This window comes from Sciurus vulgaris (genome assembly GCF_902686455.1).
Source record: "Sciurus vulgaris genome assembly, chromosome: 15".
NCBI classification, from domain to species: Eukaryota; Metazoa; Chordata; class Mammalia; order Rodentia; family Sciuridae; genus Sciurus; species Sciurus vulgaris.
Window position 1 is genome coordinate 90,165,451 of NC_136476.1, and position 25,961 is coordinate 90,191,411.

Here is a 25,961-nt window from a genome sequence, read left to right on the forward strand (position 1 = left end):
GGGAACACAGCGGGTGCCCAGGAACCCTCAGGACCTGCCAGGACTCAGAAGCTGAGGCCCACTGGAGGGGTAGGCCAGCCCTGCTCTGGTGCCCACCACGGCAGGAAGACAGCCCCGCCCAGACTGTCACGTGAGGCGGCCCTGCCTGTCATGTGATCCTGCCCACGTGACTGCTGGTATCCGTCCGCAGAGCCGGGCATGAGCTCCAAGCACCGGGCGCCCGTGGCCTGTGGGGCCCCTTCCTGGGCCTGGGTCCTGCTGCCGATGCTGATGCTGGGGCTGGGTGGCCTCCAGGCTAGGGGTGAGTGTAGACCCAGCAGCCCCTCCTCCCTGACGCCTGCCGATCCCTGAGCCCCGTCTCCCCTCAAGCCCGCAGAGGCTTGGACCCTGGCTTTCAGGAGAGGTATTTTGAGCAGTTTTTGGACCACTTCAACTTTGCGAGGTTCGGCAACAAGACCTTTAACCAGCGGGTGTTGGTGTCAGGTGAGCCCTGCCCTGGCCTCCCTCTGACGCGTGCCCACTGCCCCTGCCCTGGCCTCAGCCCACCCACGTGTCCCCTGCAGACAAATTCTGGAGAAGGGGCGAGGGGCCCATCTTCTTCTACACGGGGAATGAGGTGGACGTGTGGGCTCTGGCCAACAACACGGGCTTCTTGGTGGAGCTGGCGGCCCAGCAGGGTGCCCTGCTTGTCTTTGCGGAGCACGTACGTACTGGCCGGCTCCTGGTGGTCCCCAGGCTGGTGGCTGGGCCCTGGCAGGCAGCCGGTCAGCCTCCCCCACTGCCTCCCACAGCGCTACTACGGAACGTCGCTCCCCTTCGGTGTGCAGTCCACACAGCGCGAGCACACCGAGCTGCTGACCGTGGAGCAGGCCCTGGCGGACTTCGCCATGCTACTGCAGACCCTGCGGCAGAAACTGGGAGCACAGGCCGGTCCTGTCATTGCCTTTGGAGGGAGGTGAGTCCATGGGCTGGCAGGGCCTCCATGGGACACAGGTGTGTGTGGCCTGTGCCTGGCGTCCTTGCTCTTCTTCTCCCGACACGCCCCAGCTCACCAGGGCAGCCATCACCCCGTCCAGGCCAGTCAGGCCTCCTGAAGGCCCCCACCCCGCCCCTCGGTGCTCAGACGTCACTGGTCCCTCTGCCCCTACCTCCCACCTCTCCTAAGTCCACACGGCAGCTCCAGGAGGCCCTCCCTGCTGGTCCTGAGCCAGTCCCTGGGCCGGGCCTGGGGGCGTGGGCACCAGGGGCCTCTCCCAGTGCAGGCTGTGCCTGCCTGAAGCCCAGGTCAGAACTGGGGGGTGAGGGAAGTTCCAGGTCCTTCCTTCAACCCCTGTGGCCTCTGAGGAAAGCAGAGGAAGTGGGGGCGGGTGGGGGGCAGCTCAGAGGCCAGGGCGGGGGGCAGGCCCACAGCCTGACCCCGTGCTTGCCCAGCTATGGGGGGATGCTCAGCGCCTACATGAGGATGAAGTACCCCCACCTGGTGGCGGGCGCGCTGGCAGCCAGTGCACCCGTCCTGTCTGTCGCGGGCCTTGGAACCTCCGGCCAGTTCTTTCGCGACATCACAGCGGTGAGTGAGGGTCTGGGGGTCTGGGGGCCAGCCTGGGTCAGCCGCCTCAGTGACTGTGGTCTCTTCTCCAGACCTTCCACAGCCAGAGTCCCAGGTGTGTCCAGGGCGTGCGAGAGGCCTTCCAGCAGATCAGGAACCTAGTCCTACAGGGAGGTAAGGGCCAGGAGGCCACTGCCCGCCCTCCTACCTCACCCCCACCTTCCCGCCTCCTCAGCCCCCATCACCTGTCTCCCCGCCACGACCTTCCCGCAGCCTCCCCTCTGTCCCTTCCCTGTAGCCCATGACAGGGTCAGCCAGGAGTTTGGCACCTGCCAGTCACTCTTGGACCCAAAGGACCTGACGCAGCTCTTCCTGTTTGCCCGCAATGCCTTTGTCCTGCTGGCCATGATGAACTACCCGTACCCCACTGACTTCATGGGGTACCTTCCCGCCAACCCTGTGAAGGTGAGGCTCCTCTTCCCAGGTACGAGGAGGGGCCTTGCTCCTGCTCTGTGGCCTTCCATCCCCACAGGCCAGCAGTCCTGACACCCATCCTGGGCCCAGGGAAGGCTGAGCTGTAGGAGGCGGACTCCTCTGAGACCCTCTGCTGTCCCTCTACCCCAGGTCGGCTGTGACCGGCTGCTGAGGGAGGCCCAGAGGATTGTAGGTCTACGAGCGCTGACAGGTGAGTCTGAGCCTCCGCTCTGCAGGGGGCAAGTCTGCAGCTCGACCGTGGTCTGGGCCACAGAGCAAAGACTTGCAGCCCTGGGCTGGGGGCTGTCTCCACGCCACCCTGGCTGCAGAGGTCTGTGCACCGCAGCTAGCTGAGGCTCTGGGGCAGCAGTAAGGTCCCCCAGCCCCAAGCTGCGGAGTGGCTGCCCCAGGGCCCCTCCCTGCTGCCTGGGGCCAGGTCGGCCTGGAGGTACTATTCAGTGGGGCCCCCAGGCGTGGCGGCCAGCATGCCCCACCCTGCCCAGTAGGCGGGAGGTCAGGTGACACTGGGTTGCCCTCAGTAGCCAGGGCAGGGCTGACAGCAGGGGTTCCACGGACCTCCAGGCAGAGCCCAGGGTTTTTCCTCACTGGATACACAGGACCCCAAACCCCCACCCCCTGCGAGGCCTGCCCAAGGGGTCGGGATGGTGGCCTGAGTGTGCAGGTTTGTGCTGACCCCAGCATCCCTCCTCCCAGGGCTGGTCTACAACTCCTCGGGCACAGAGCACTGTTACAACATCTACCAGCTGTACCAGAGCTGTGCTGACCCCACCGGCTGTGGCACTGGCCCTGACGCCAAGGCCTGGGACTACCAGGTGTGGGTGTGGTGGCCGGAGGGGCTGGGGGTGGGGTCCCCCTACCTGCCTGACCTCGGGTGGGGCATTCCAGGCCTGCACCGAGATCAACCTGATGTTTGACAGCAACAACGTGACTGACATGTTCCCAGACCTCCCATTCACCACTGAACTCCGCCAGCAGTACTGCCTGAATAAGTGGGGCGTGTGGCCCCGGCCGGACTGGCTGCGCACCAGCTTCTGGGGCGGTGGTAAGGGCTGCGGAGGGAGGGTGCCAGGCAGCACCCTGCCACTGCGCCTGCGCAGTTCACAGCCCTGGGCCACATCTGCCTTCTTGCCACCACTTGCCCTCTCTTTTAGACCTCAAAGCTGCCAGCAACATCATCTTCTCCAATGGTGACCTGGACCCCTGGACAGGGGGCGGGGTGAGTCCTGGTCTGGGCAGTGGACCCCACCCGAGTGTGCTTGGCTCCGGGGTCACTAGTTTTGCTGAGGGGGGTACCGAGTGGGGCGTCACTGATCAGCCTGCCAAAGCCCCCAAGAACTGGCTTTGCCCTGAGGGCCCACACCTCCGTCCACCAGCCACTTCTGCTCCCGTGGCTTACTGTCCTGTTCGAGTATGTGGATGAACTTGTGACTTGCTGACCTTCACCTCTCCTTCCCAATGGGACCACTGAGCCATGCAGCTGCCTCGTTACTGCTTCAGCTGCATGACTGGGTGGCGGAGCTGAGGTGGGCTGCCTATGACCAGAGCTCAGTCTGCATGCTTGATGGGAGATCCCTCCACTGACCACAGATACAGAAGAACCTGAGTGCATCGGTCATTGCTGTCACCGTCCACGGGGGAGCCCACCACCTAGACCTCAGGTGAGTGAAGCAGCCCCGCCTGGGCCTGGGCCGGGCGTGGGTGAGGCTCACCCTGAAGGCAGGGGTTCTGCGTGCCCAGTCGAGTGGTCTCCCAACCTGTGCCCACTCCTCAGGGCGTCCCACCCGCAAGACCCTGCCTCTGTTGTGGAGGTGCGCAGGCTGGAGGCTGCCCTCATCCACAAGTGGGTGGAGGAGGCCCGGAGTGAGCAGCAGTGTATCCCGGACACCCGGAGAAGTGAGGTTGGCTGAGCTGCTCGTCCTGCACCTGGATGCACCGCCCAGGGCCAGGGTGTGGCTGGTGCATTGTGGGGACCTGGGGGGGGGGGGTTGGCAGAGGAAGGAACTGAATAAACTTGCCTGGGGCCAGGCATGTCCCATGGGGAGCAGGACCCAGGGAAGAAGCCAGCAGGAGCATCTGGTGTAGCGCCTGCTAAGCCAGCTGAGCGTTCAATAAAGCCAACTTGACTCTAAGGTCTGATACTCCAGGTCCACAGGGAGGGAAGCCTGCCTCTCCCCGGGCTGGCCTGGTCCAGGAAGCCACTTGGCTGCTGCAGCCACACACCTCAGGACAACCCACCAGAGCCTCTGACCCCCAGCCACCCCTGGGGGGACCACATCCCCAGGCCCAGCACTGGCCACCCCTTCCAGAGCACGTTTATTTGGGAGTCCAAGGTGAGACATGGAAGCTGCACTTTACTTGACTGAGGCCCCACTCACATCTGATCCCTGAGGTGGACTCAACTGCTGCCCAGTCCTCCCTGTTTAGTCCACCGAGCTCCTGGCTCAAGAGGGCAGTGGAGAACATGGCTACCCCCTCGATGTGGGGAAGGTGCCAGGTGTCCTCAGCGGACCCAGGAGTCATAGGGCTGAGGTCCAAGAAGACACTGCAGTCAGGTCCTTCCACGCACACACTTCTGGGGCCCGAGTCCAGTCGGCTTGGGGTGTGAGAAACTGAGAGCAAGCTCTGAAGGGCACCTGCTGTCCTGGGAGGCATAGGGTCTCTGCCCCCAGGATGGCCCCAGCTGCAAACAGGCAGGGAATGGATCCTGCCTCGCCTGAGGGGCCAAGCGCTCAAGGGTGGCCCTGGGGTGCTGCCTGGGTTCTGGCTTTTCAGTAAGAGAGAACTTCCAGGAATGACAAACACAAAGGCAGAGAGGCCACCTTGGTCTGTGAAAGGGAACTCCAGCCAATGCCCAGGGCCAGCCCTGTGACAGGGACCCTGCACCTGACAGCAAGGATGAGGACAACTGTCCTGTGTCCAAGGCTTGCACCACTCAGAGACCTCACTCAGAATAGTGCTGGCCAGTGGCCTCAGGGCTTGGCCAGCCTGAAGGCACCAGCTCACGTGAGGCAGGAGCAAGACCAGGCTGACCTGTCACCACACCCTGGGCTTCCCCAAGCGGGCCCTTCCGGCCCTTCTCACCTGCGGGGTACCAGGTCCCGACCTTGGGAGGGATTCCGAGGAGACCCAGATCTGCCAGCCCAAAGACCCCCTCACACACAGGCGCTGCCACAGTGGTCGCAAGTCGACTTTTATCTCAACTGAGAAGCCCCATTCCACCTGGAGCCCCGGGAGCAAGAGGAACTGGCCGACCAGCCCCACACGCCCCCACAGGGCAGCCAGGATCCCTGAGTCCAACATGTAAACACCCACTCCAAGAAAGGCTGGCCCCAAGTCAGGCCCCAAGCCACGGCCCACCAGGCTAGAGGGCCCTCCAGAACGTGGGGTCGGGGCAGCATTCAGGGGCCATCACCCAAGCAGAGCTGCCTGGCAGGCCCTCCCCTCAGCTCTTCCCTCTGAACACGATGCAGCAGCCTCAGGAGGCAACCAGGGGCCTGGGACCACCAGGAAGCTCCTTGAAGCCCGTCTGCTGGACATCAGGCACAGGAGTCAGGAACTACAGTCTGATTTTCTTGAGGATGAAGGTTGAAGGTGCCTGGTGGACTGGCCACCCTGAACCCCACACCAGCTGACGTGCCCCCGTTCCTCACGCCATCTAATTAGAAGCAAGAAACCGGGAGAGCCCAGAGCTGGGGCCAGAGTACTGGTGCTCAGCAGCTGCCCAGCACCACAAGGCCCCATGAAACACCTCAGGCCGGGCGAGGCCACACTGCCCTCTCAGCAGTCCCAGCCATGAGCTGCTCTAGGCGGGGGCCCAGATGGGCAAGGGGTGAGCTTCCGTGTTGAACACATAGGTGTCCAGGCTGAGCAGGTTCGGGTCATCAGAAAACAGCAGGTAGAGGTACTTCAGCGTCTCCCCCAGGAAGAAGCTCTCCATCTTGTCCCTAGGCTCGGGCTTGTTGGGGCTCTGGACGTTGTTGATGGATGAATAGCCGCCTGAGGGGACCTGCATGGGAGCCAAGGCCTCTAAGACACAGGCCAAGTGCACCTGGCCCACACATGCAGGGTCAGCCTTGTGAAGAGTGGCCACCGAGGTGCCACCCCAGGCTACCTGCTCCTGCCACAGCCCCTACAAACCCGGTGCAAGCTTGGGCTGGAGAGTGCCTCAGTGACAGCCACCAAAGGTCAGCTGTGCTTCTACCAGGGACCCAGAGAAAATGCCAACCTCCGAGTGCCCAGGACAGCAACTCCCTCTCCAGGACCTGGACTGAGGAACCTCAGCAAGGACAAGGGCATGGGGTCTCCGGGGCCAGCACTTCACGTACAACTGAGCAAAGGGCAGGGGCAGCTGGCTGGAAGCTGGGCACAACACATGGAGCCAGGTGTAAGGGTGGGGCTACATCTGGCTCTGGCTCCAGCGGTGATGGCTAGGCCTGGGCAGGGCATGACCTTCCCCAAACTGGGGCCATCTGTAAGTCAGGACACCAAGCAGCTTGCACCCATGGTGTGAGCAGCACCCTCGTCACTGCAGCATGTGCCTCTTAAACCACGGACCACAGGCTGGAAGTGTAGCAGGGGCCCTCCCTGGAAGGCTGGGCCCAAGAGGCAGAGGTGAGGAGCACCCGGCCCCTCCATGCACAGGTCCCAGTGCTGGAGTTCAGCAGGACGGCTGACGGCTGTGACAACTGGGCTGCACAGAGCTGGGGCACGGTCACCTCCAGGCCCCCGAAGCTGGCCCCACCTTGCCTGAGCCACCGCAATCCTGCGGTGCAGCCAGTCCACAGCCAGCGGACCTGGCACTGGGACAAGCTAGGGGCTCACCCGCGTGTACTTGTTGAAGCTCTGCAGGATCTCCCAGCCCCAGTCCTGGTACTTGCGGTCTCCTGTGGTGCGGTATAGGTAGAACAGGCTCTCTACGGTCTCGGGCCGCAACAGGTTGTGCCTGTCAGCCGGCTGCAAAGAGAGCAGAGGCTCAGGATGTGTCTATCCCTGCTGGTGCCAGCCCCACACCCAACTCATGCCCCAGCACAGCCAGACCCAGGCTCACCTTGACCTTCACATCCAGATCATCTGCAGGAGGGTAAAGGTTGAAGTGCACAATCTCAGGGCTTAGACCTGTCTCCATCTGTCGGTTCATCTGGTAACAGGTCTCCATGAGTGCCTGGGCCAGCTCCATGTGGTCAGCAGACAGGCCATGGTGGACGCCCAGAGCCAGCGTCCCTGGCAGGAAGCACACGAGGTGGTCCTGGAACCAGAGTGTCTCCTCACAGTTGGACCCCAGGCCCATGCACGTGGCCAGGCTGGGGCTGAGCACACTAGCCTCTCGTTCCCCAGGAGGGAAGAGCCCCAGACAGGCAGCCTGAGCAACTCTCCTAGGCAAGCTGCAGGGTAGATGCAGCATCCAGGGGAGAAGCTTTGGCGTGGCCTCCTCCCAAGGGCAGGCTGACTGGACCTGCTGCAGGTCAGGCACCTGAGGGAGGGCTCTGAGGGGCCGGCCTGGGGCCACATCCACTTGGCATGCCCCACAAGGCTCAGGGGTGCCACGGGGAAGGCCAGGTCAGGCAGCGAGCGTTCGCCTGTGACCACAGCTCACACGCCTTGCACCCCTCGGCCAGGATTTCCTCGTTCCTTCTGACACACAGACTCAGGGCTTCAAAACCACAAAGAAACAGGTACCTCCCAAAGGCCCCACCAGGCCACCTGCACTCACCATCTTGGCATTGAAGCGGCCATGGGCGAGCTCCCCTATGAAGGTGAGCTTCCTGGGCTCTGAGCGCCGCATCAGGTGTGTTTTTATTCCCTCGATGGCTGCAAGGTAGTCTTCCAGCAACCTGTGAACACCAGCAAGTCAGCTCCTCTGGCCACGCTGGTGCACTGCCTCCTCCAGGGTTACAGGACCAAGCAGGTCACTGCCTGGGGACGAGATGCTGCACACAACCCACGACAACATGGCCCTGAGCTCCTGCCCAGCGGGGTGCTGGCAAGGAGTGGGCCTTGCTGAAGAGTCCAGCCCCTCACCCCTATGAGGGTCCCCCAGGGAAGTGCCTGCAGCGCTGCTGGCTCCTGCCCAAGTACAGGGCAGGCGGAGCTCGGGACCCAGTCAAAGGCAGCAGAAACAGGCCTCACTGTGTCTCCTTCTTCCCGCCCTGGATCCACTGCTTCAGCAGGTACTCGTAGTAGCTGTCGGCCCTGGCGCCCAAGGTGAACACTCCCAGATGGGTGAAGGAGCCGCTGTGCGTGTTGATGAACATGGGCACCAGCCCGTCCTTCTTCCCAGAAAGGTTGTGAACGTGCCTTGTCACCTCCTCTGCGGCCTCCTGCAGCACACGGAGCACAGTGGGTTGCGGCAGGCAGCCCTCCAGCGCCTCCAATCCGAGAGGCAGGAGCACCTCCTCAGATGGCCCATGAAAGTGCACAGCTCTCGGGCTCCCAGGTGCCAGGTCAGCCGCAGCAGGGGCACCACCGTGATGAGCCACTTGAACAGACAGGGAAACCCAGGAGTCCAGCTGAAGGGAGCACCAAACAAAAACAACTCCCCTTGCTCAACAGCCTAGGGATGCTCACCCGCAGCCAACTTGGGCCAAGGCGGCCCAGTGGTCAGCATCAGCAGGACAAAGGCTAGCCAACCTCAGCATGACCCCAGGCATGCACGTGGAGCCCCAGGCAATGGCAAGACTTGGCCAACTGCTGCACAACAGAGCAGAGAGGTGAGGGAGGCGAGAACGGCCGCCACAGCAGGGGGTCCACCACCCGAGTCGGGGCAGAGTCAAGCAACCCCTCACAACCCCAGTGACACACCTGCAGCTCAGAAAAGTCCACTCGGACGTTCACCTGCAAACTCAAGGGGCTCAAACAGCCAAAGCAGCTTTCAAGAAGGTGAACAGGACCAGGGTTCCCGCATCCTGCAGTGCACAGCTGCTGTGGCCAGAGGAGTGTGCTCCTGGCATGAAACCAGACAAGCGAGCAGAGCCCAGGGAGAAGCCCTGGGACACAGGAGGGATGCCAAGCCTGTCTGATGGGAAAGAACAGCTTTCCAGGACAGGAGGGGGAAACTGGCCCTGGCCCACAGGAGGCGTGCAGCTGCCCCTGCCTACCGCCACGCGAGGGCTGACGCTACAGAGACCGCAGCCCCGGACCTGAGACAAGCATGTAGCCGCGCGGAGCCCTGGCAGAAGCACCAGGCCTGCATCTGTGGGGATTGCTCAACACCAAAGGGACAGGCCACACTGGCCTACGTAAAACTTAAGGGGCTGTGCACTGAAAGACACTATCGACAACGCAAAAAAAGATGAGCAGCAATGGGAAAAAAAAATGCTCAAAAATCATTTATCTGACTTGGGATTAATACCTAGAGTACACAAGGAAATCTCTAAGCTCAATAAGGGCGAACAAGCAAAAAATCCCAATTAAAATACAGACCAATGGACAACCAGGTGCAGTGGCACAGCCTGTAATCCAGCAACTCTAGAGACTGAGGCAGGAGGATCATGAGTTCAGAGCCAGCCTCAGAAAAACTGAAGCACTAAGCAACTCAATGAGACCCTGTCTCTAAATAAAATACAAAACCAGGTTGGGGATGTGGCTCAGTGGTAGAGCCCTTGTCTAGCGTATGTGAAGCCTGGGTTCCATCCCCAGCATTGACAAAGAAGTGAGGGCTGGGGAGATAGCTCAGTCAGTAGAGTGCTTGTCTTGCAAGCACAAGGCCCTGGGTTCGATTCCCAGTACCAAAAAAAGAAAAAAAGAAAAAAGAAAAAAAGTGGTGGGGGGGTGGGCGGTGTCAAAGCTCAGACAGACATCTCTCCAGAAGACACCGTCAGTAAGCACATGACCAGAGGCTCAACCCTAGTGGACGTCACTGACGCCAGGGCGATGCTAGGGCAACGCAAGTCAAAGCAGCAAGGTGCCACCTCATGCCAACCAGCAACTGACGTGTTGGGAGGTGTGGAAGCCTTACGCACTGCTGGCAGGAAGCCAAACAGCACAGCACAGTGCAACCCTGAGGTGGCTCTCCAAAAACTAACACACAGGTACCATCCGACCCAGCACTTCCAGGCCTAGGTAGACAGCCAGTCTCAAACAGCTATCGACAACAGATATCGACATCTGTGTTCAAGTAGCATTATTTGCAAGAGCTAAAACCTAGAGGAAGCTGTGTGCCATGGACCATGCCAGTAATCCCAGCAACTTGGGAGACTGAGGCAGGAAAATGGCAAGTTCAAGGCCAGCCTGGGCAACTTGGCGAGACCCTGTCTCAAAATGAAAAATAAAAAGGGCTCAGGATGTGGCTCAGTGGTTAAGCACCCCTGGGTTCAATCCCTTGTACCTAAAACTAAAAATAAAACAAAGAAACCCAAGTGTGCGTCCACAGATGAGTGAACAAGCAAAATGAGGTGCCGTGTTATGAGAGAGGAGTGGCCTTGGAGGGACCAGCCTGCAGGGCTCCACGGCCACAGGGACCTGCACGCAGCTCAGGACAGACAGGAGCAGGCTGCCAGCGCAGGGCACCAGCCTGTGGTTGAATGGGGACAGTTCAGCTACAAGCGAAGAGGACCACACAGATGCATGCTGTGCACACGGCCCTGCAAGTGTCCTGACACCAAAGGACTGTGCCCTGACAAATGGCTGACTGCAGGCTCCACGTGCATCTTCCCACACTAAGACAAAACCAAGAACTGCGAGAAGGGAGATCAACATGAGGAGGGTCAGCTCCGAGGGGACCAGTCCTACCTGGAACTTCCTGACCCCTGTGAGGCGGGAGAGTTCCCGGAACTCCAGCTGGATGCTGGTCACCTCAGACACCGTGCTGTCTGAAGTCCACTGGGGCGGGTGGGCAACTCCGGTGCCAATGTTCACATCAGAGTACGGGATCTTGGAAGGCGTCATGAAGGCCGGCATTAGCCGATTGCCAAAATCCTCCTGGCACAGAAGCAGAGCAGAGAACCAGGGCTCCAGGTCACAGCCTCCCACTCATCCATGCCAGGGCAGCGAGCGGCTCTGCTCACCCAACGCACAGCAGCACACCCAAGCTGCCAGGCACAGTCGCCCAGGTGCCAGTTCAGCCACCTGCATGCGCAAGGTGCAGACTGGAGTGTGTGGGAAGAACACCCGGCCCGCCCCCAAAACCCCGCCCTTTGGGGCAGAGCCAGGAGACACTCACAGCCTTCCTCAGGAAAAGCCTGTCCCCCGAGAGGTGGTAGGTACTCAGGAGCCCGCCCAGGATGCGGATGGTACTTTCAAACAGGTTCACGTCCACGTCTTTCTTGAAGTCTAACTTCTCTGACACCCAGGTCCTGGCTTCTCTGAACTCTGAGGTGTGAGTGAGGGCTGTGAGGGCCGTGCCGTGCCCTCCTGGCACCCTCCTCCTAAGCCTGTGGGGCACTCCGCCTGCAGGGCTGCCAGGCAGCACCAGTTCAAGTGGTGCCCCTGAGGTCACGCACCCACCAGACAGGCCCACCTGAGTGGCCCAGCAACTGCTGACACTCACGCCACGGCTCGGCTCTGACGGAGCGACACTGCCACCTCAGACCTGGAGGGCCTGCTGACCGCCCCACTGTGGCCACAGCAGACTGGAAATACCTCCTGGACACCCTCCGTGTCCACCCAACTCGCTAGGAGGCCAGGGGACAGCTCCTGAGTGGGCCTGGGAGGCTGCACAGGTAAATAGCCCCAACCCTGCCGAGCACCCACGCCGTGCCCAGGAGGGCAAGCCCACTCAGCTCCACAGCGTCCCACGGAGGACTGGGCCTGCCCTGGAAGTGAGCCATTACCTTGCTTCAGACCCAGAATCCACATGGTGTCTAGGGCGTCGATCAGGGTGAGGCCCAGGCCGAACCACTCACTGAAGGACCTGGACACAGGCCTGAGCTCATCGTGGCCCCAAGCAAACTGGCGGTACCCCTTCCAGGCATGCCGAAAGGCCTCGATCACCCCTTTCTGGCGCTCATTCGGGAGCCCTGCTGGAGAGAACATGGGCCGTGAGGATGTGGTGCTGGTCCTGCTGTCAGGGCGCAGGCAGGAACCCCTGCAGCAGAGCCAGCAGCGAGCCGGCAAGGGGAACAGGAGACACACTGGGGACCTGAAGATGGGGGCAAGGACTCCAGAGGCCACACTCGACAGCATCAGGCACACGGCCCCTGTGGAGCCTGAGCAGATCTGTCCCCTCATGGCACAGAGGCCTCCATTCAAGTATGTGGAGCAGCCCCCACAGCCCACTGGGACGAAGTCCCCCACTTTTTTGGCATAGGGGATTGAGGGGCACTTTACCACTGAGCTACATCCCCAGTTCTTGATTTTTGAGACCGGGTCTCACTGGGTTGCCCAGGCTGGCCTCAAACATGATCCTCTACCTCCTGAGCAGCTGGGATTCCAGGTGTGGCCACTGCACGCACCCAGCGCAGCCCTCTGAGGGAGCGGACAGGTACGAGGCTGGGCCTGGCGGGGCATGGCTGAGAGCACACCCTGCCCCAACACATCCCCTGAGGCAAGCCAGCTCTGGGCGCCCAGACAGGACTCCACGGAGCCATGGCTGGCGGCTCCCACAGGGTGGTGCAGCCATCTCCCCTGGAGATGCAGTCACCACCTCAGGAGCCTCAGCCTCTGGCCTCACTACTCCCTCCCAACAGGTGAGGCTCCTCCTGAAGGCCACAGCTTGACCTGTTCACTCCCAAGTCTCTGCCATGCCTGGGCTACAAGCCGCAGTTGGGGTTGCCTGTCCTCCAAAGCCAGAGGCACCGGCAGCAGAAGCAGAGCGGACCCATGTGTGGGCCCTGGCAATGAGGGACCAAGCCTCGGTTTTCCCCGCCTGTAGGACAGGGATATGAGGGCACAGTGAGAAAAGGAGCCAGGACGGAAAGAAACAGCCCTGGTGCTGAGACCCCAGTGACCACACCAAGGGGCAGCCATGTCTGCACTCATCCCAGGGCTCGGCCTGGCCGGGGCAGTGGAATCAAACCTCCCAGACACAGCTCCTTCTCCTGCTGCCAAGTGCTCAGACAAGGGGACCAGGGCCACCAAGAAGCCATGGGTTGGGCTGGGGATATAGCTCAGTTGGTAGAATGCTTGCCTCAAAACTCAGCACCCAAAAAAAAAAAAAAAAAAAAAAAAACACCACAAGATGTCATCAGGGCCGAGAAAAGCACACAGGCCCAAGGACCTGGGTTGGCAGCAGACACTGAAGAGCAAGCTGCATGGGCTAGTCAGGCAGGAGACCACAGCATGAATGCAAAGATATCACACACCCAATTCTTGGGCACAGGCCCAGGTGAGGCAGGGGGCAAGTGGGACCTTACCTGCTTCTTTCTGCATCCTGGTCACCAGCAAGGAAGGCTTGGTGGGGGCCTCCTCTCTTCTCAAGGGGAGTCCAGTGCCCTGCTCAGGCTCAATCACTGCACCCCGCCAGCTTCAGGAAAGTGAGGGCAGTCAGCCGGATCAGCTACTCCACACCCACCACCCTCCACACCCCACAAGACCTATCTCTGTGAGGTGTGCAGCCACAGAGCAATAGGAAAACAACTGAACTATCCTGATATGCCCCAGGCCATCTAGTGAGGATCATGGATGAGAGAGATCACAGTCACTGGATGTGGGACAAGATGCCCAGGCTGCTCTAAGCAGAGAGAGAGTCTGGGGTCAGAAAGAGCATGAGGAGGTCCTGAAGCCAGTGGGGAACTTGAGAAATGGTCTGGCAAGAGAGGAGAGGCCAGAGGCTGAGGGCTCCTAAGGATCCTACAAGAGAGGAGAGGCCAGAGGCTGAGGGCTCCTAAGGACCCTACAAGAGAGCAGAGGCCAGAAGCTGAGGGCTCCTAAGGACCCTGCAAGAGAGTAGAGACCAGAGGCTGAGGGCTGCTAAGGTGGTGAGCATACGATTTATCATCCACACCCAACTCAAACTGAAAAGGACAGAGACGAAGGGCTGGTCACCTACACTGGCATTTTCTCTACTCATGGGATATGCAGTCACCCCAATGTCCCTTTCTGGGTTTTGACCTGGTCAACAGACAGGAATAGGCAAAAGGCTTGTCACACAAAACTGGGGCTAAGGATCAGTCCAAATAGTCTTTTTTTTTTTTTTTGGTACTGGAGATTGAACCCAGGGGCACTTAAGCACTGAGCCACATACCAGCCCTTTTTGATGTTTTATTTAGAGACAGGATCTCATTAAGTTGCTTAGGGTCTTGCTATGTTGCTGAGGCTGGCTTTGAACTTGTGATCCTCCTGCCTCAGCCTCCTGAGCAGCCAGGATTACAGGTGTGTGTCACTGCACCCAGCCCAAACAGTCTCTTAATGACCTCAATGGTTCCAGGTGAGCTGAAGGCCTCTGGATTCCACTGAGGGCCCACAACTTGGGAACAAGTTCAATGCTGACTCTGAAAGTCAACCACGCTAACATGATTAAAAGCTTCCCTGGGCCATGGTTTTCCCTCAAGTGAATGAATCCATGATGGCTGTCCTCCTGGGCTCTGTGCCCAGGCCTCTGGTCCCATGTCCTTGAGGTTCAGCTATGGAGGCACAGAGCACCTGGCTGGGGCCAGCCCACCTGACTTAGCCCACGTTGAAAGAGGGGCAGAAGTGCTCAGGGCTGGGCTTTCCTGCAGACATTCCGTTCTGCAGAGCTGGGCAGCTGCTGGGAGGTGGCACTCTGCCTTGGCAACACAACTGCTTCCACAGTGGGACATCAAGTAGGAACTGAGGCCGAAGACCCAGCAGCACCGAGGCTTCTGGGGTGCTGTAACCTGGCACTGGACAGGCTAGCAGGTGTTGGTGTCCTGGGAGCTGGGCAATGGGCCACCCCCTCTTGCTCAGTTCACTGCCTGGCCAGAAAGGACTCAGGAAAAAGGGTGCCTGCTGGGCAGCTGTGTATCCTCACAACTGCTGGCCACAGGAGGAAAAACCTGAGTCTTGCTCTCTCCTACTCTGTCCTTGCATTTAGCTCTGACCCTAAGTCCCTGAAACCTTACTGGGTAATCAAAGCTCAATGAAGATCCATCAGCAGAACACACTACCTCTTTGAATAGGAAGCATGATGTGGAAGACCACACCACACCTGGCTGGCCTGCCCCCTGCACATCCAGGCCCACCCCCACACTCTCGCCCTTGGTACCTGATGACAGTCCGCTGTGTGTTCTCGTCCTGAAGAACATCCCCTGGGGCTGCTGCCTGCTCCTTAGCTTCATCCTGCATCCCTGCCTTGGAGTCCGTGTTGGGGGCTCTGATCTGCAGGTGGGGAGGCCCTCTCCGGAAATGCTTTCGAGGCCTCTGGACAAAAATCAGAGTCCCAGGTAAGAACACCTCGACTGCCCATGAGCTATGCTTCCAGGTATGTCAAGATCTCCCCAGAGTGCACACCCACTCTAGGGAGGAGGGGCACTGGCAGGCCCACTCAACCTCAGGAGATTATTTTGATTTTTAAGTACATCTGCAGGCTTGGGAGATGATCTCCTTAGGAACTTGGAGCTAAAGCCAGCCTGCTAGTACAGGCCTGGACAAAGATTTGAGAGCCCTGGTGGGAACAGTTCAATGTCACATTCCTAGAAAGGCAAGAGCAGTGAGGACCAAGACTCTGGATGGGGGAAAACCGACAGCGCCACCCTGCTCCCCACTGCCTGCTCTCCATCCTGAGAAGAGCAGGACGCATGTCCTCATACAGCACAGGACGCAAACACCACAAAGGTGACCCCTCTGCTGCCGACAGCTGAGGCAGTCCTGGCCACAGGCTGTGGGGGGCCGTCCAGCCTCATTCTCCATGTTTCCACAGCAGCGGGCACAGAATGCCACCCTGGCTTAATTTACAGATGGTGAAAGAATTCTCAACAGAAAAACGATTTATCAAATCATGGTACGTCTATGCAAAGGAAAACCCAGTGACAACCAGCGCAACGGCACACACCTGTAACTCGGCTTCAGCGACTGAGCAAGACCCTATCTTAAAATAAAAAATAAAGGGCTAGGGTTCGGGTTAAACACCCCCTGGGTTCAATCCCCAGTACCACCCCCCACCAAAAAAAAGAAAACCCAGCTATGAAAACCTGCAAAGGGAATACTCTCATGATATGCACACAGTATCCAGGACACAAATCCACAGAAAACTCACCTACCATAGACACATATCCATCTAAATAAAACATTAAAATGAATACACCAAATCTTTCAAAAGTTGTTCGGGTAGAGTGGCAATGAGTGTTTGGTTTCTCCCTTCTGTTCCTTTTTCAATGTTTCAGTTTTCCCTCCTAAACACCTGTAACGTTTGAGATCAGTCAAAGTCTAACCGTGAACAGAAAAGGGTATGGCAGAAACCAAGCCCCTCACTGCCAGGCTTTCCAGGAAGAGCACAGGCTGGCAGGAGAGGAGGTTCACAGGCTTCTGAGGGCGCATGTTTCTAGTCCAAGTAAATGAGACCCAGGATGTTCACTGTATGCCGCCCCAGCCCCTGCTGGACACTGGACGAATGAGACCCAGGATGTTCACTGTATGCCGCCCCAGCCCCTGCTGGACACTGGACGAATGAGACCCAGGATGTTCACTGTATGCCGCCCCAGCCCCTGCTGGACACTGGACGAAGCTTCCAGAACACCTCAGAGCAGTGAAGCACATTTTCATGCTTCCACGACTCCACATGCCAGCTTCATGCAGATGCAGCCTGTACACACTGACCCTCCCATCCAACAGAGCAGGCCCCCATCCAGCCATAGGCACAACCGTTCCATGGGGCCTGTCCTGACCTTCACCACCTGCCCCCTGTGTGCCTGACCACGGCACCACTTTTCACAGAAGGACAGGGGCCTGCCAGTGCAGGTGGTGGGCTTCCCCTGCTTTTCTCTACTTTCCACCACCTCCACAGAGCATCTAGTAATTACAACAACCTACATGTTTAGGTAGAAAAAACACAATGGCTCCCATCTAGAGTAAAGGTGCCCCCAAGCTCACTGGGACCAACACAGTGGGCAGCAGTCTGGCCTCAACCTCCCCACCCAGAAGCCAATCCTTGGGAGGAAGCTCCCTAAGGCTGCCCTCAGCAAGGGCTTCCAGTTTCTGTCCACATGACACCCTATAGGGATGTGAAACCTCCACCTGGAGCCCAGAACTGTGCCCATGGGGAAGCACCTGAGGCCCAGCCGCGTCTGCCAGGCTCATCGTGGACACATGGATGACAGCAATTGACACCTAAGAGCAGAGTAGAGCAGAGGTACTGCTGTGGGCACCTGCCTGAGATCTCAAGGGACTCAGGTCTGGTCCTTCTCCACCCTAAGCCTGTCACCCACACGTTACTTTGCAGCTCCTCTTCCTGCCTCTGACCCATCTCTGGACTCCACTTACTCTGCCCTGTTCCCCCAGTTCAGATCTTTCAGCATGGAAGCCCTGGGACTCGGCCTGGTACCTCCCCCACCCCTAAATAACACATAAGGCACATCATCTTCCCCTGGGAACTCCCCACATCTACTTCCCTTGCTCAGGGAGCCCCACGCAGTCCATCTACTGAATGTTCCATGCTGCTGCCAGGGACCATTAACAGAGCAGTACAGACACAGGGCCTGAGCTTCCCCAGCCTGGTTCCTGACCCATGTGCTCCACTGGCTCCTCTGCCTGGGGACCCTTGCTGCCTCCCAACCTCACCTCACCTGACCTCAGCTCAGGTCTCCCTCCCACCTACCCGGAGTGCCCAGCACTGTCTCCACGGGGCCACCAAGGTTCACAGCCAATGTCATGGACGTGGCTCTCTGCTGAAATCATCCTGGGCACATCAAGAGAAAGTTCCAGTGCCACCCACAGTCAGGCAGACCCTCTTCCCCACTTCCTGGCCTGGCCCTCTGGGAATCTCCTTACTCAGGTCGTTTGACTCAGTCAGGCCTGCTCTGTCCACCCCAAGCAGAAATGGGCTTCTCAGCCTTCAGTTGGCTCTCAAGGCCATGTCCTCAGAGAGGCTGCTCTCAACACTGGCACTGCCTCTGCCTCCACACTTCCTGCTCCTCTGCACACAGAACATGCACCACGGCCACCTGCCTGTTTGTCCCTGGCCTCTCACCTGCCTCTTCGACCAGCCTCTTTACTTCAAAGAAAATGGGAGAAGAACAAGCCTCTCTTTTCCCCCAACTCTTGTGCAACCAGCAAGGAATGAGTGAGTGTGAGATGAAAATATAGAGACAGTAGTAGTGAGAGGGATGCTTCTCAGTCTGCTTCACAAAGCAGCTACTGTCTTGGATGCGGAACAGACCCCGCTAAACTCCATCGAGTGTTTCTTGGAAGTACCTGAGGTAACACCTTGGAAGAGGCTGGGCTGGCATCTGCCTTCTGAGGTGCTGGTAAGACAGGAGGGTTTGCTGGTTTCAACCCAGGGACTTCTGGCATCTTCTGCTCTTCTGTGGGCTTGCCACTCAGAGCTGCAGGAGAGAATCCTTTTTTCAACCATGCCACAAGGATGAAGATTTAAACTGCTCCTCGAGAAACATCTAGACAGCTGTTAATTGTTTCAGGAGAAGAGTGAGACCTCCAAGAAGTCACTGAATTTGAGAACAGCCAGAGGAAGTCGGATCTTTTTCAAAGCACTTGGTAGTGTGTATCCTTATGCACAACACAAAACTCCAACACACTTCACCTTAATAGCACAACATGATGGCAAACAGGTGATGTGTTTGAGCAACCTCCAGCAGCTCTGCACCTCTCCCCCAGGAGCAGTGATCTTAGAAAAGCTCAAAAGTGATTCTCTACCTCCTTACAAAAATCTGCTGGTCTTTCCAAACACTCAGTAACGAGTGCTAGGAAACTCAAGAGAGAGAAGGTGACCCAGACACCTAGAGGGCAGCCAGCCAGCATAAAGTGGCCATCTGTGCTCCAGTCATAGGTCTCAGCCGGCTCCAGTTCTCTCCTCTGCATTTCTTCCAAATATGCTGCTACATGTACCTGCTGGAGCTGTGTATTGCAAGGTTGTATCTGCCTTCTGCCCTCAGCCCAAGTATCCTCTAGCACCCCTGGGGTGCTTCTGATACCTTTCCACTGGTCCGCCATATGGATGTAGGACAGGAATCCACAGACAATCAGAAAGGCCAAGAGAAAGATAACCATGTTCTGCTGTAATCTCGACAGCTGCTTCCATTTCTAAGGAAGGGACAAAGAATGACATTTCTTAGTGAAGGTGCAACAACTGAGAATCCCCTCCACTGTTATGGATTCAGTGAGGGCAGTGAGCAATTCAGCAAGACTTGGTGGCCAGCTGCAGCTGTTTCTAGTGCGGAGAAGTTCTCCATCAGCAGGGTTTACATTGCTGGGACAACACTATGGTGACGTAACACACGGGCTCATGTGCAATGAGAATAAGAACAACATGGACACTTTGGTCCAGTTTCATGGGCACTGGAGAAAGACTCCTGCAATCAGGCGCCCAGCGGCCGTGCATCTGCCCGGGCTGTGGTGCATCGAAGCTCCTCTGTTCAAGATCACCATGAACACCCCAGCTGAAAACCAGGAAGGGCGCGTTGCCCGTTCCCGGGGAAACCACACCATCTGGAAGCAGAGTGACCCGCCGCGGGCCGAGCGCGGCGGCTGGAACTTCCGGCCAGGCCAGAACGACCCCAGGCCAAGGGCCGGCCGGCCGCCGCCCTCCAGGTCCAGCGTCGCCCTCCCGGCAGGAAGGCCCGGCCCCCGGCCCCCGGCCCCCGGCCCCCGGCCCAGTGCCGTCTCACCCTCCAGCACGAGCGCCGCCGCCGGCTCTTGCTGTTGTCGTAACTCTCGCCCAAGCTCAGTGTCACCGAGATGAAGTCCCGGTGAGGCGCCGGCGGCGGCGGCGGGTACATGGCGACCGCGCCGGCCCGCGAGCTCCCGTTCGCCGGCGGTGTCAGGAAGCCCGAGTCCGAGGGGTAGAGTGAGCCGCCATAGCGGAGCGGTCCGCACCCCGCCCATCGTTTTGTGCCGGAGTGCGCACGCGCCGCGCCTTCCGCCTGTCATTCCGCATGCGCCTTACCCTGTTCGTGCCATTGCGCACGCGCGCCGCCTCTGCGGCGCACGGCGACCCATTCCCTAGTACGGCGCCTGCGCCGAGGATCGCGCGCCTGCGCAGTATCCTCGTGTCGCCGCGTTTGCGCCGGCTGGCGCGCGTGGGTTTCTGGTTGCGGCTCCGGGATGTGGTCGGGCTCCGCGTCGCTGCCGTCAGCAAGCGGCCAGCTCCGAGATGGGGACCTGGGTCCCCAGGCCGTGCCGAAGCGTCCGGGGGGCCCTGCACGGTCTCACAGGCGCCGCCCCTTGGCGGAAGCACCGTGGCGAGGCATCCGTGGAGCCCGAGGGCCCTGCGCGGGTTCCTCGACCCCGCGGCATTGCGCGGGAGACCCTGCCTTCTTGGGGGCATTTTCGAGGTCTCCGCTGGCCTCTTTCTGAAGTAGGATGGAAGAGGTGAAAGAAACAGGAGGGAAGGAGAGATAAAGGAAGGACAAGGAACATTTTTGATTTGAAGTTCTGCATACTTGCCGGGCGCGGTGGCCACGCCTGTAATTCAGCGACTCCGGAGGCTTGAGGCAGGAGGATCACAGTTCAAAGCCAGCCTCAGCAACTTAGTGAGGCCCTGTCTCGAAGTAAAACATACAAAGGGCTGGGAATGAGGCTCAGTGGTTAAGCTCCCCTGGGTTTTCCAGGCCTGTCACTCCCAAGTTTCTGGGAAATCACTCACTCGTGATAATTGTCTGTGCACTGCTAATTAGCCCACCAATACCTAGGTTATGCTAAGAAATGCTGTTTTAAGAAAGGTATGGTTTAGGGGACTTTCCAGCGTTTTTTCTTGGTTTTGTTTTGGTGTGCTGGGTGTTGAACCCGGCCCTCTCACATGCTCTACCACTGAGCTACTTCCCAGCCCTGTGCAGCGCTTTCTATGGATTAGAAATGCAGACCATGTGTGGCATCCCCACATACCTTCTCACACCCACTTCTCACCAGGTTTCCTTTAAAGGGGAGCTTGAACCCCCCCCCCCAAAAAAAACCGCTTCTGTCGCTTGAGATGGCCTACATTCTCTCTTGAATGTGTACCTTTGCTAAATAAATACCTGTGTTTCTCTGATGTGTGCTGAAATTCTTTCCCATTATGTACCCCAAGGACCCTACTGGCCCTAAGTTGAGCACTCCCCTGCCCTGGGAACTTCTAGGAGCCCTCTTGGAGGGATATCTCTTCTCGTTACCCAACGTGGCATCTGAGGCCTTACCTTCAGCAAGTCTGCTCTTAATATCTTTCTCTGTGCCTTGGCTGAGATGCACTTTATGTAAACTCCTGTACTTATAATTTCTCCCTCTGCCTCCTTCACTTGCGAAGACTGAAGAGCATAAACTCTGTCCACCCCATTTGTCCCCTCTTTGGGGTGACTGGGGGAATCCCTGAACTGTGTAGATTCAAGTGGCAATAAGGTTAGGATTGATGCCACCCTTGGGATCTGGTAAGAGTCTTGGACTCTTAAAACTACAAAGGAGCTCAGTGGTCTTTAAAATCCTCATTTCTTTCCTCTTTTCACTGCAAATGTAGAGCTACCTACTATGTTTCTCAGTTGTCTGTTATCTGTCCTTGCTAAAGCCCGCCATCTCAGTCCAGCTGGAATGTAAATTTTGTGAGTCACTGCCCAGATGCTTTTGAGACCAGAGGAAAAAGTCACTTTTAATCCTAGTGCTGTAAGACTTAAATGGGTGATGTTTCTCTCTCTTCCTCAGCCAAAGTCCTTTGTTTCCTGTGGAGGATGAGTGTTTGTTCATGAAATGCCTTTAGCCTGACACATCCTGCTCCTGGGTCACAGGGAAGTTTGCTCCTCTGAAAGGTGCATATGAGGAATTAGTCTGCCTGTTTCCAGGATCCCCTGCTTTCTTCCAAGTAGGGTTCAACCAGTATCCTGTGGGGGTCTGACTTTGGGGGTGATAACAAAGGGAGTGAACCCCGGTATTCATCACATTCAGACCCCAGACATTCCACGGCCAGTCTCTTTAAGCTTCTGCTGTGATCATTCCAAGGATGGATTCCTGTCATACTCTTGAAGTATTTCCGCAGTGCACACAATCTTGTGTTTCATGCTCCAGTTAAACTAGTCTGTCTTGTGCTGCTACTGTTAGTGAGGAAGCATTCTCAAGCCTTGCTTTACTAAATCATGCTGCTTCTTGTGAATTTTTACCTTCTTGTTGCCCAATATTTGCCCAAGTTTTGTTTGTTTTGGTACTGGGGATTGAACCCAGGGGTGCTTAACCACTGAGCCACATCCCCAGCCCTTTTTTTGTTTTATTTATTTATTTATTTATTTATTTATTTTATTTTATTTTTGCAGTGCTGGGGATTGAACCCAGGGCCTTATGCTTGCAAGGCAGGCAATCTACCAACTGAGCTATATCCCCAGCCCTTTTTTGTTTTATTTTGAGACAAGGGCTCACTAAGTTGCTGAGACTGGCTTTGATCTTGCGATCCTCTGAGCTGCTGGGATTACAGGTGTGGCCATCACGTCAGGTGCTGTTGCAGTCTTGATCTCTGGCTTTCATGTATGTGTGTGTGTACACACGCACATGCGTACATGTGTGTGTATTCCTAAAGGGAAATGCCCTCTGGCCTCTTTGCTGAGGTGGACGCCCACTTTGCTGGTGCTGTGTAGCTGAAGGAGGACAGCCCTGCCCTTGGGAGCAGCAGTGGTGGTACCGAGACATGTCTTGCTCTGGGTCAGACCCGGCCATGAAGAGACTCTAGGAGGCATTCGCCCTTCCTGGAACATCTGCTGTGAATGAGTCTTCCTCTGTTTACCTGGCCGCCCTGTTCTGGAATGCCTTTAGATACTCCTGAGGGCTACAAGGTCTGTCTGTTGGCATTGTTTTAAGGATCATAAGTTCTCTCACAAGAGAATTACAAGTTCTCAAGTACATCTGGATTTCTTAGAACTCTCAGGGTGTTCTCTCCACCTCTGTGTGTGTCGGGTTTTTATTTTGTTGTTTTGTTTTTAATCAGGCATTGAGTTGAACGCAGGGGGCCCTCAACCACGGAACCACATCCCCAGCCTGGTTGGTTGGTTGGTTGGTTGGTTGGTTTTTAGTTGTAAATGAACACAATACCTTTATTTTGTTTATTTTTCTGTGGTACTAAGACTTGAACCCAGTGCCTCACACATGCTAGGCAAGTGCTCTACCTCTGAGCCACCACCCCAGCGCTTCCAGCCCTTTTAATTTTTATTTTGAGACAGGGTCTCACTAGGTTGCTTACGGCCTTGCTAAATTGCTGAGGCTGGCTTCAAACCTGTGATCCTCCTGCCTCAGCCTCCTGAGCTGCTGAAATTACAGGCATGCCCAGCTATCCTTCCTTTAAAATTTTTTTTTAAAAACAGTGTCTCACTAAGTTACTTAGGACCTCTTTAAGTTGCTGAAGCTGGCTTTGAACTTGGGATCCTCCTGTCTCAGCCTCCTGAGCTGCTGGGATTTCAGGTGTTTGTCAGTTACTTCCAAACCACCAGGATCACCTGGGATCAAATTTCCACCTCAAGGATTTCAAGGATGTCTGGCTACCAATTAATGGCAGCAGTGAGGCAGGTTAATATTATCTAATTCCCCTTTAGAGGTTTAAGCTTTTTGGATCCTACAATATGGGATAAACAAAAATCGTCTGATCCCCAAACTCAGTTTGAGAACCTGAATCATCCCCTATCTTTTTCAAAAAAAATGCAAGAAAACACTCTTTAAGTGTGCAAATTACAAGATCATGGGTAACTCAGTGTCTGTCCCTGAGAATTCATCCCATGGGGCATAAGTGATTGGAATCATTTTAAGGCAGAGGCTTAAGGAAGAAGGAATTGATTTCCTTTTGTGATGCAGCTTTGCATTCATACGTGTCAGTCAGTGGAGAAATACGGTCTAAAAATGGGACTCTGAAATGTCGCACAACACATCAGCTTGATTTACTCTGTAAGGGGGAAGAAAATGGACAGAGATCCCATATAGTCAAGTCTTTATGACCCTATATCAAAACCTGAAATCTCAGGGATCTTGTAAGATGTTATACTCATACAATGGAGGGTTCACTTCTAGGTACTCCCAGGCAGGTTTCCTTTAGCACCCATTGCTCAGAATGCAGGACCAGCAGCTTCCCTGAGGCTTCATGTGAAAGCCCTGGACAAAACTCTGAGCTTCCCTGCTCCCTCCACCCCCCGCCCCACCCCACACTACCTCCTCATCAGCCTCCATTACCAGAGGAACCCAGCCCTGCAGGGGTAACAATCAGCACCACTTGTGATCCAGCTGCTGCTAAACCTGCTGGTATTTGCCTTCTCGAAGTGGCAGTAGAATGCACTGAGGGGCATGTTCCTTTTCCATGACTGAATTAACACTGTGTGAACAAAAACTGGGTTGATTCTTGGAGGACCTGAATGGATTCATAAATGAGCTCTCAGCTGCCCGTCATGTTTGGTCCAGTGGGCTGACATTCCAGCAGTCTTTCTTTCCACTTCCTGAGGAAGACACCTATGAATGGGCAGCAGCAAGGGCACATGATGAGTAGGTGTTCAAGACCATGAGCAGCCTGTAGGAGAAGTCGCTGTCCCCAACCAAAGTCCTAGCTGGGTCATCAGAAACGGCCAGGGCCCCAAAATCGCACCATCATGCGTTTGAGGGAATGAGAACCAGTGAGAACGAGTGAACCAACTGGTCACAACAAGATCAGGGAGATGACAAGTTAAAGATGAAAATCCTGCTCTACTGGGGAGCATTCAGCTGAAACCTTCCAGAAATGTACTAATATTGATCCTAACTCAAGTGAGGGACAAACTTTATCAGCTGATCAGCTCCAGACAGTAAAAGAAAACTTCAGAAACAGGTGTTGGAACTTCAAACTCCTGTTAATCAACTTTTAAATTTGGCCTTTGGAGTTTTCAACAATAGGGACAAAGTAGAAAGGGAACAGGAACTGAGTGCGGTGGGCTTGCCTGGAGTCCCACCACCCAGCGCTGAGGCAGGAGAATCACAAGTCCCAGTCCAGCCTGGGCCACCTAGCAAGACTCTGACTCAAAAATAAAAGGGCTGGGGATGTGGATCCATGGTGAGCACCCCTGGTTCAATGTTCAGAAGGGATGCATGCTGGCTACAGAACCAGCCCAGTTCCATGCCCTCATTGAGGTCCGAGGACCCTGCCTCTTAGAGGTGCCAAAGGCTCCTTATCAAAGGGATGTGACTTGAGACCTGGAAATTGTTTCTACTGCACAGCCTGGGCCCTGGAGCTGACGGCCCCAAATGAGGTCCAGCCATACCTGGTGTTATGCCCCCTTTGCAAAGAGGGAAGTCACTGAAGGCAAGACTGCTTTCTCTGCCAGAGAGGGGAGGTCCTCTTCTCCCAGTATGACTGCCCAGAAAGACCAAGGCTGCCTGAAGTCTCTCAAAGCACTCCTTGGTCAACTGACATCACAGCAGAAGAGTCCCTGGTGACTCTGGACATGCAGGTAGAGATGTTTACTTCCTTTTGGACACATGGGCTCAATTCCCTGCTCTGCTTGAAACTCCCGGGCCCCTTTCTAATCCAGCTTGGGTTGTGACTGGTGTTGACGGCCCCCATGAGGCCCAACAGTTTACAGTGTCTTGACCTGGAGACCTAGAGAACTAGTTTCATTCGAGCCTCAAGTTCCCCCAGTGTGCCCCCCTTTTCTGGGAAAACAGCCTCCCACATGGTAGTTGCATTAGTAGCAGGGCCAACAGCTGAGGGAGACATCTGAGGGTACTTTATCCTAAGTGGACCCTCAAGTCTGGGGTCCTGCAACTCCAGGAAAAGCAGTTTACACCCAGCTTGTGTCCTTGAACCCAAGAGTTTATACCCATAAATGGTGATATCCTAACCAGAGACACAGCCAGTACTTCAGCCTTTTATCTTTAAATTCCTCAATATGGTCTTCTAGTTCACTGCCAATACCCATGTAACACCCCCATCCTTTCTGTATCAAAACCAAAAAGGGAG

General features: G+C 56.7%; 2 protein-coding genes across 4 annotated transcripts; one reads left to right on the plus strand and one right to left on the minus strand.

The window, feature by feature from the left end:
* Positions 1-146: 146 nt before the first annotated feature.
* Positions 147-4,093, plus strand: DPP7 (dipeptidyl peptidase 7). The gene is given in 14 exon segments (XM_079112823.1): positions 147-301; positions 370-483; positions 564-703; positions 792-955; positions 1,432-1,567; positions 1,639-1,720; positions 1,845-2,011; positions 2,171-2,231; positions 2,735-2,853; positions 2,927-3,083; positions 3,193-3,257; positions 3,629-3,699; positions 3,813-3,915; positions 3,918-4,093. Coding segments are annotated over 14 exon segments (1,503 nt in total). The 5' UTR covers positions 147-198; the 3' UTR covers positions 3,939-4,093.
* Positions 4,094-5,215: 1,122 nt separating this feature from the next.
* On the minus strand, positions 5,216-19,975 carry MAN1B1 (mannosidase alpha class 1B member 1; the record flags this gene model as incomplete). Of its 3 annotated transcripts, none has more annotated exons than XM_079112780.1 (13): positions 5,216-6,047; positions 6,863-6,994; positions 7,089-7,286; positions 7,752-7,872; positions 8,168-8,358; positions 10,769-10,957; positions 11,199-11,347; positions 11,809-11,994; positions 13,330-13,439; positions 15,141-15,295; positions 18,284-18,414; positions 19,021-19,129; positions 19,714-19,930. In XM_079112780.1, 13 exons carry the CDS (start codon positions 19,822-19,824, stop codon positions 5,844-5,846), a joined length of 1,986 nt encoding a protein of 661 aa, XP_078968906.1. In that variant the 3' UTR covers positions 5,216-5,843. The 3 variants fall into 3 exon arrangements, with proteins under 3 accessions (XP_078968906.1, XP_078968905.1, XP_078968907.1); XM_079112779.1 differs by having other exon boundaries at positions 11,809-11,997; XM_079112781.1 differs by lacking the exon at positions 19,021-19,129 and having other exon boundaries at positions 19,714-19,975.
* Between the last annotated feature and the right edge of the window lie 5,986 nt (positions 19,976-25,961).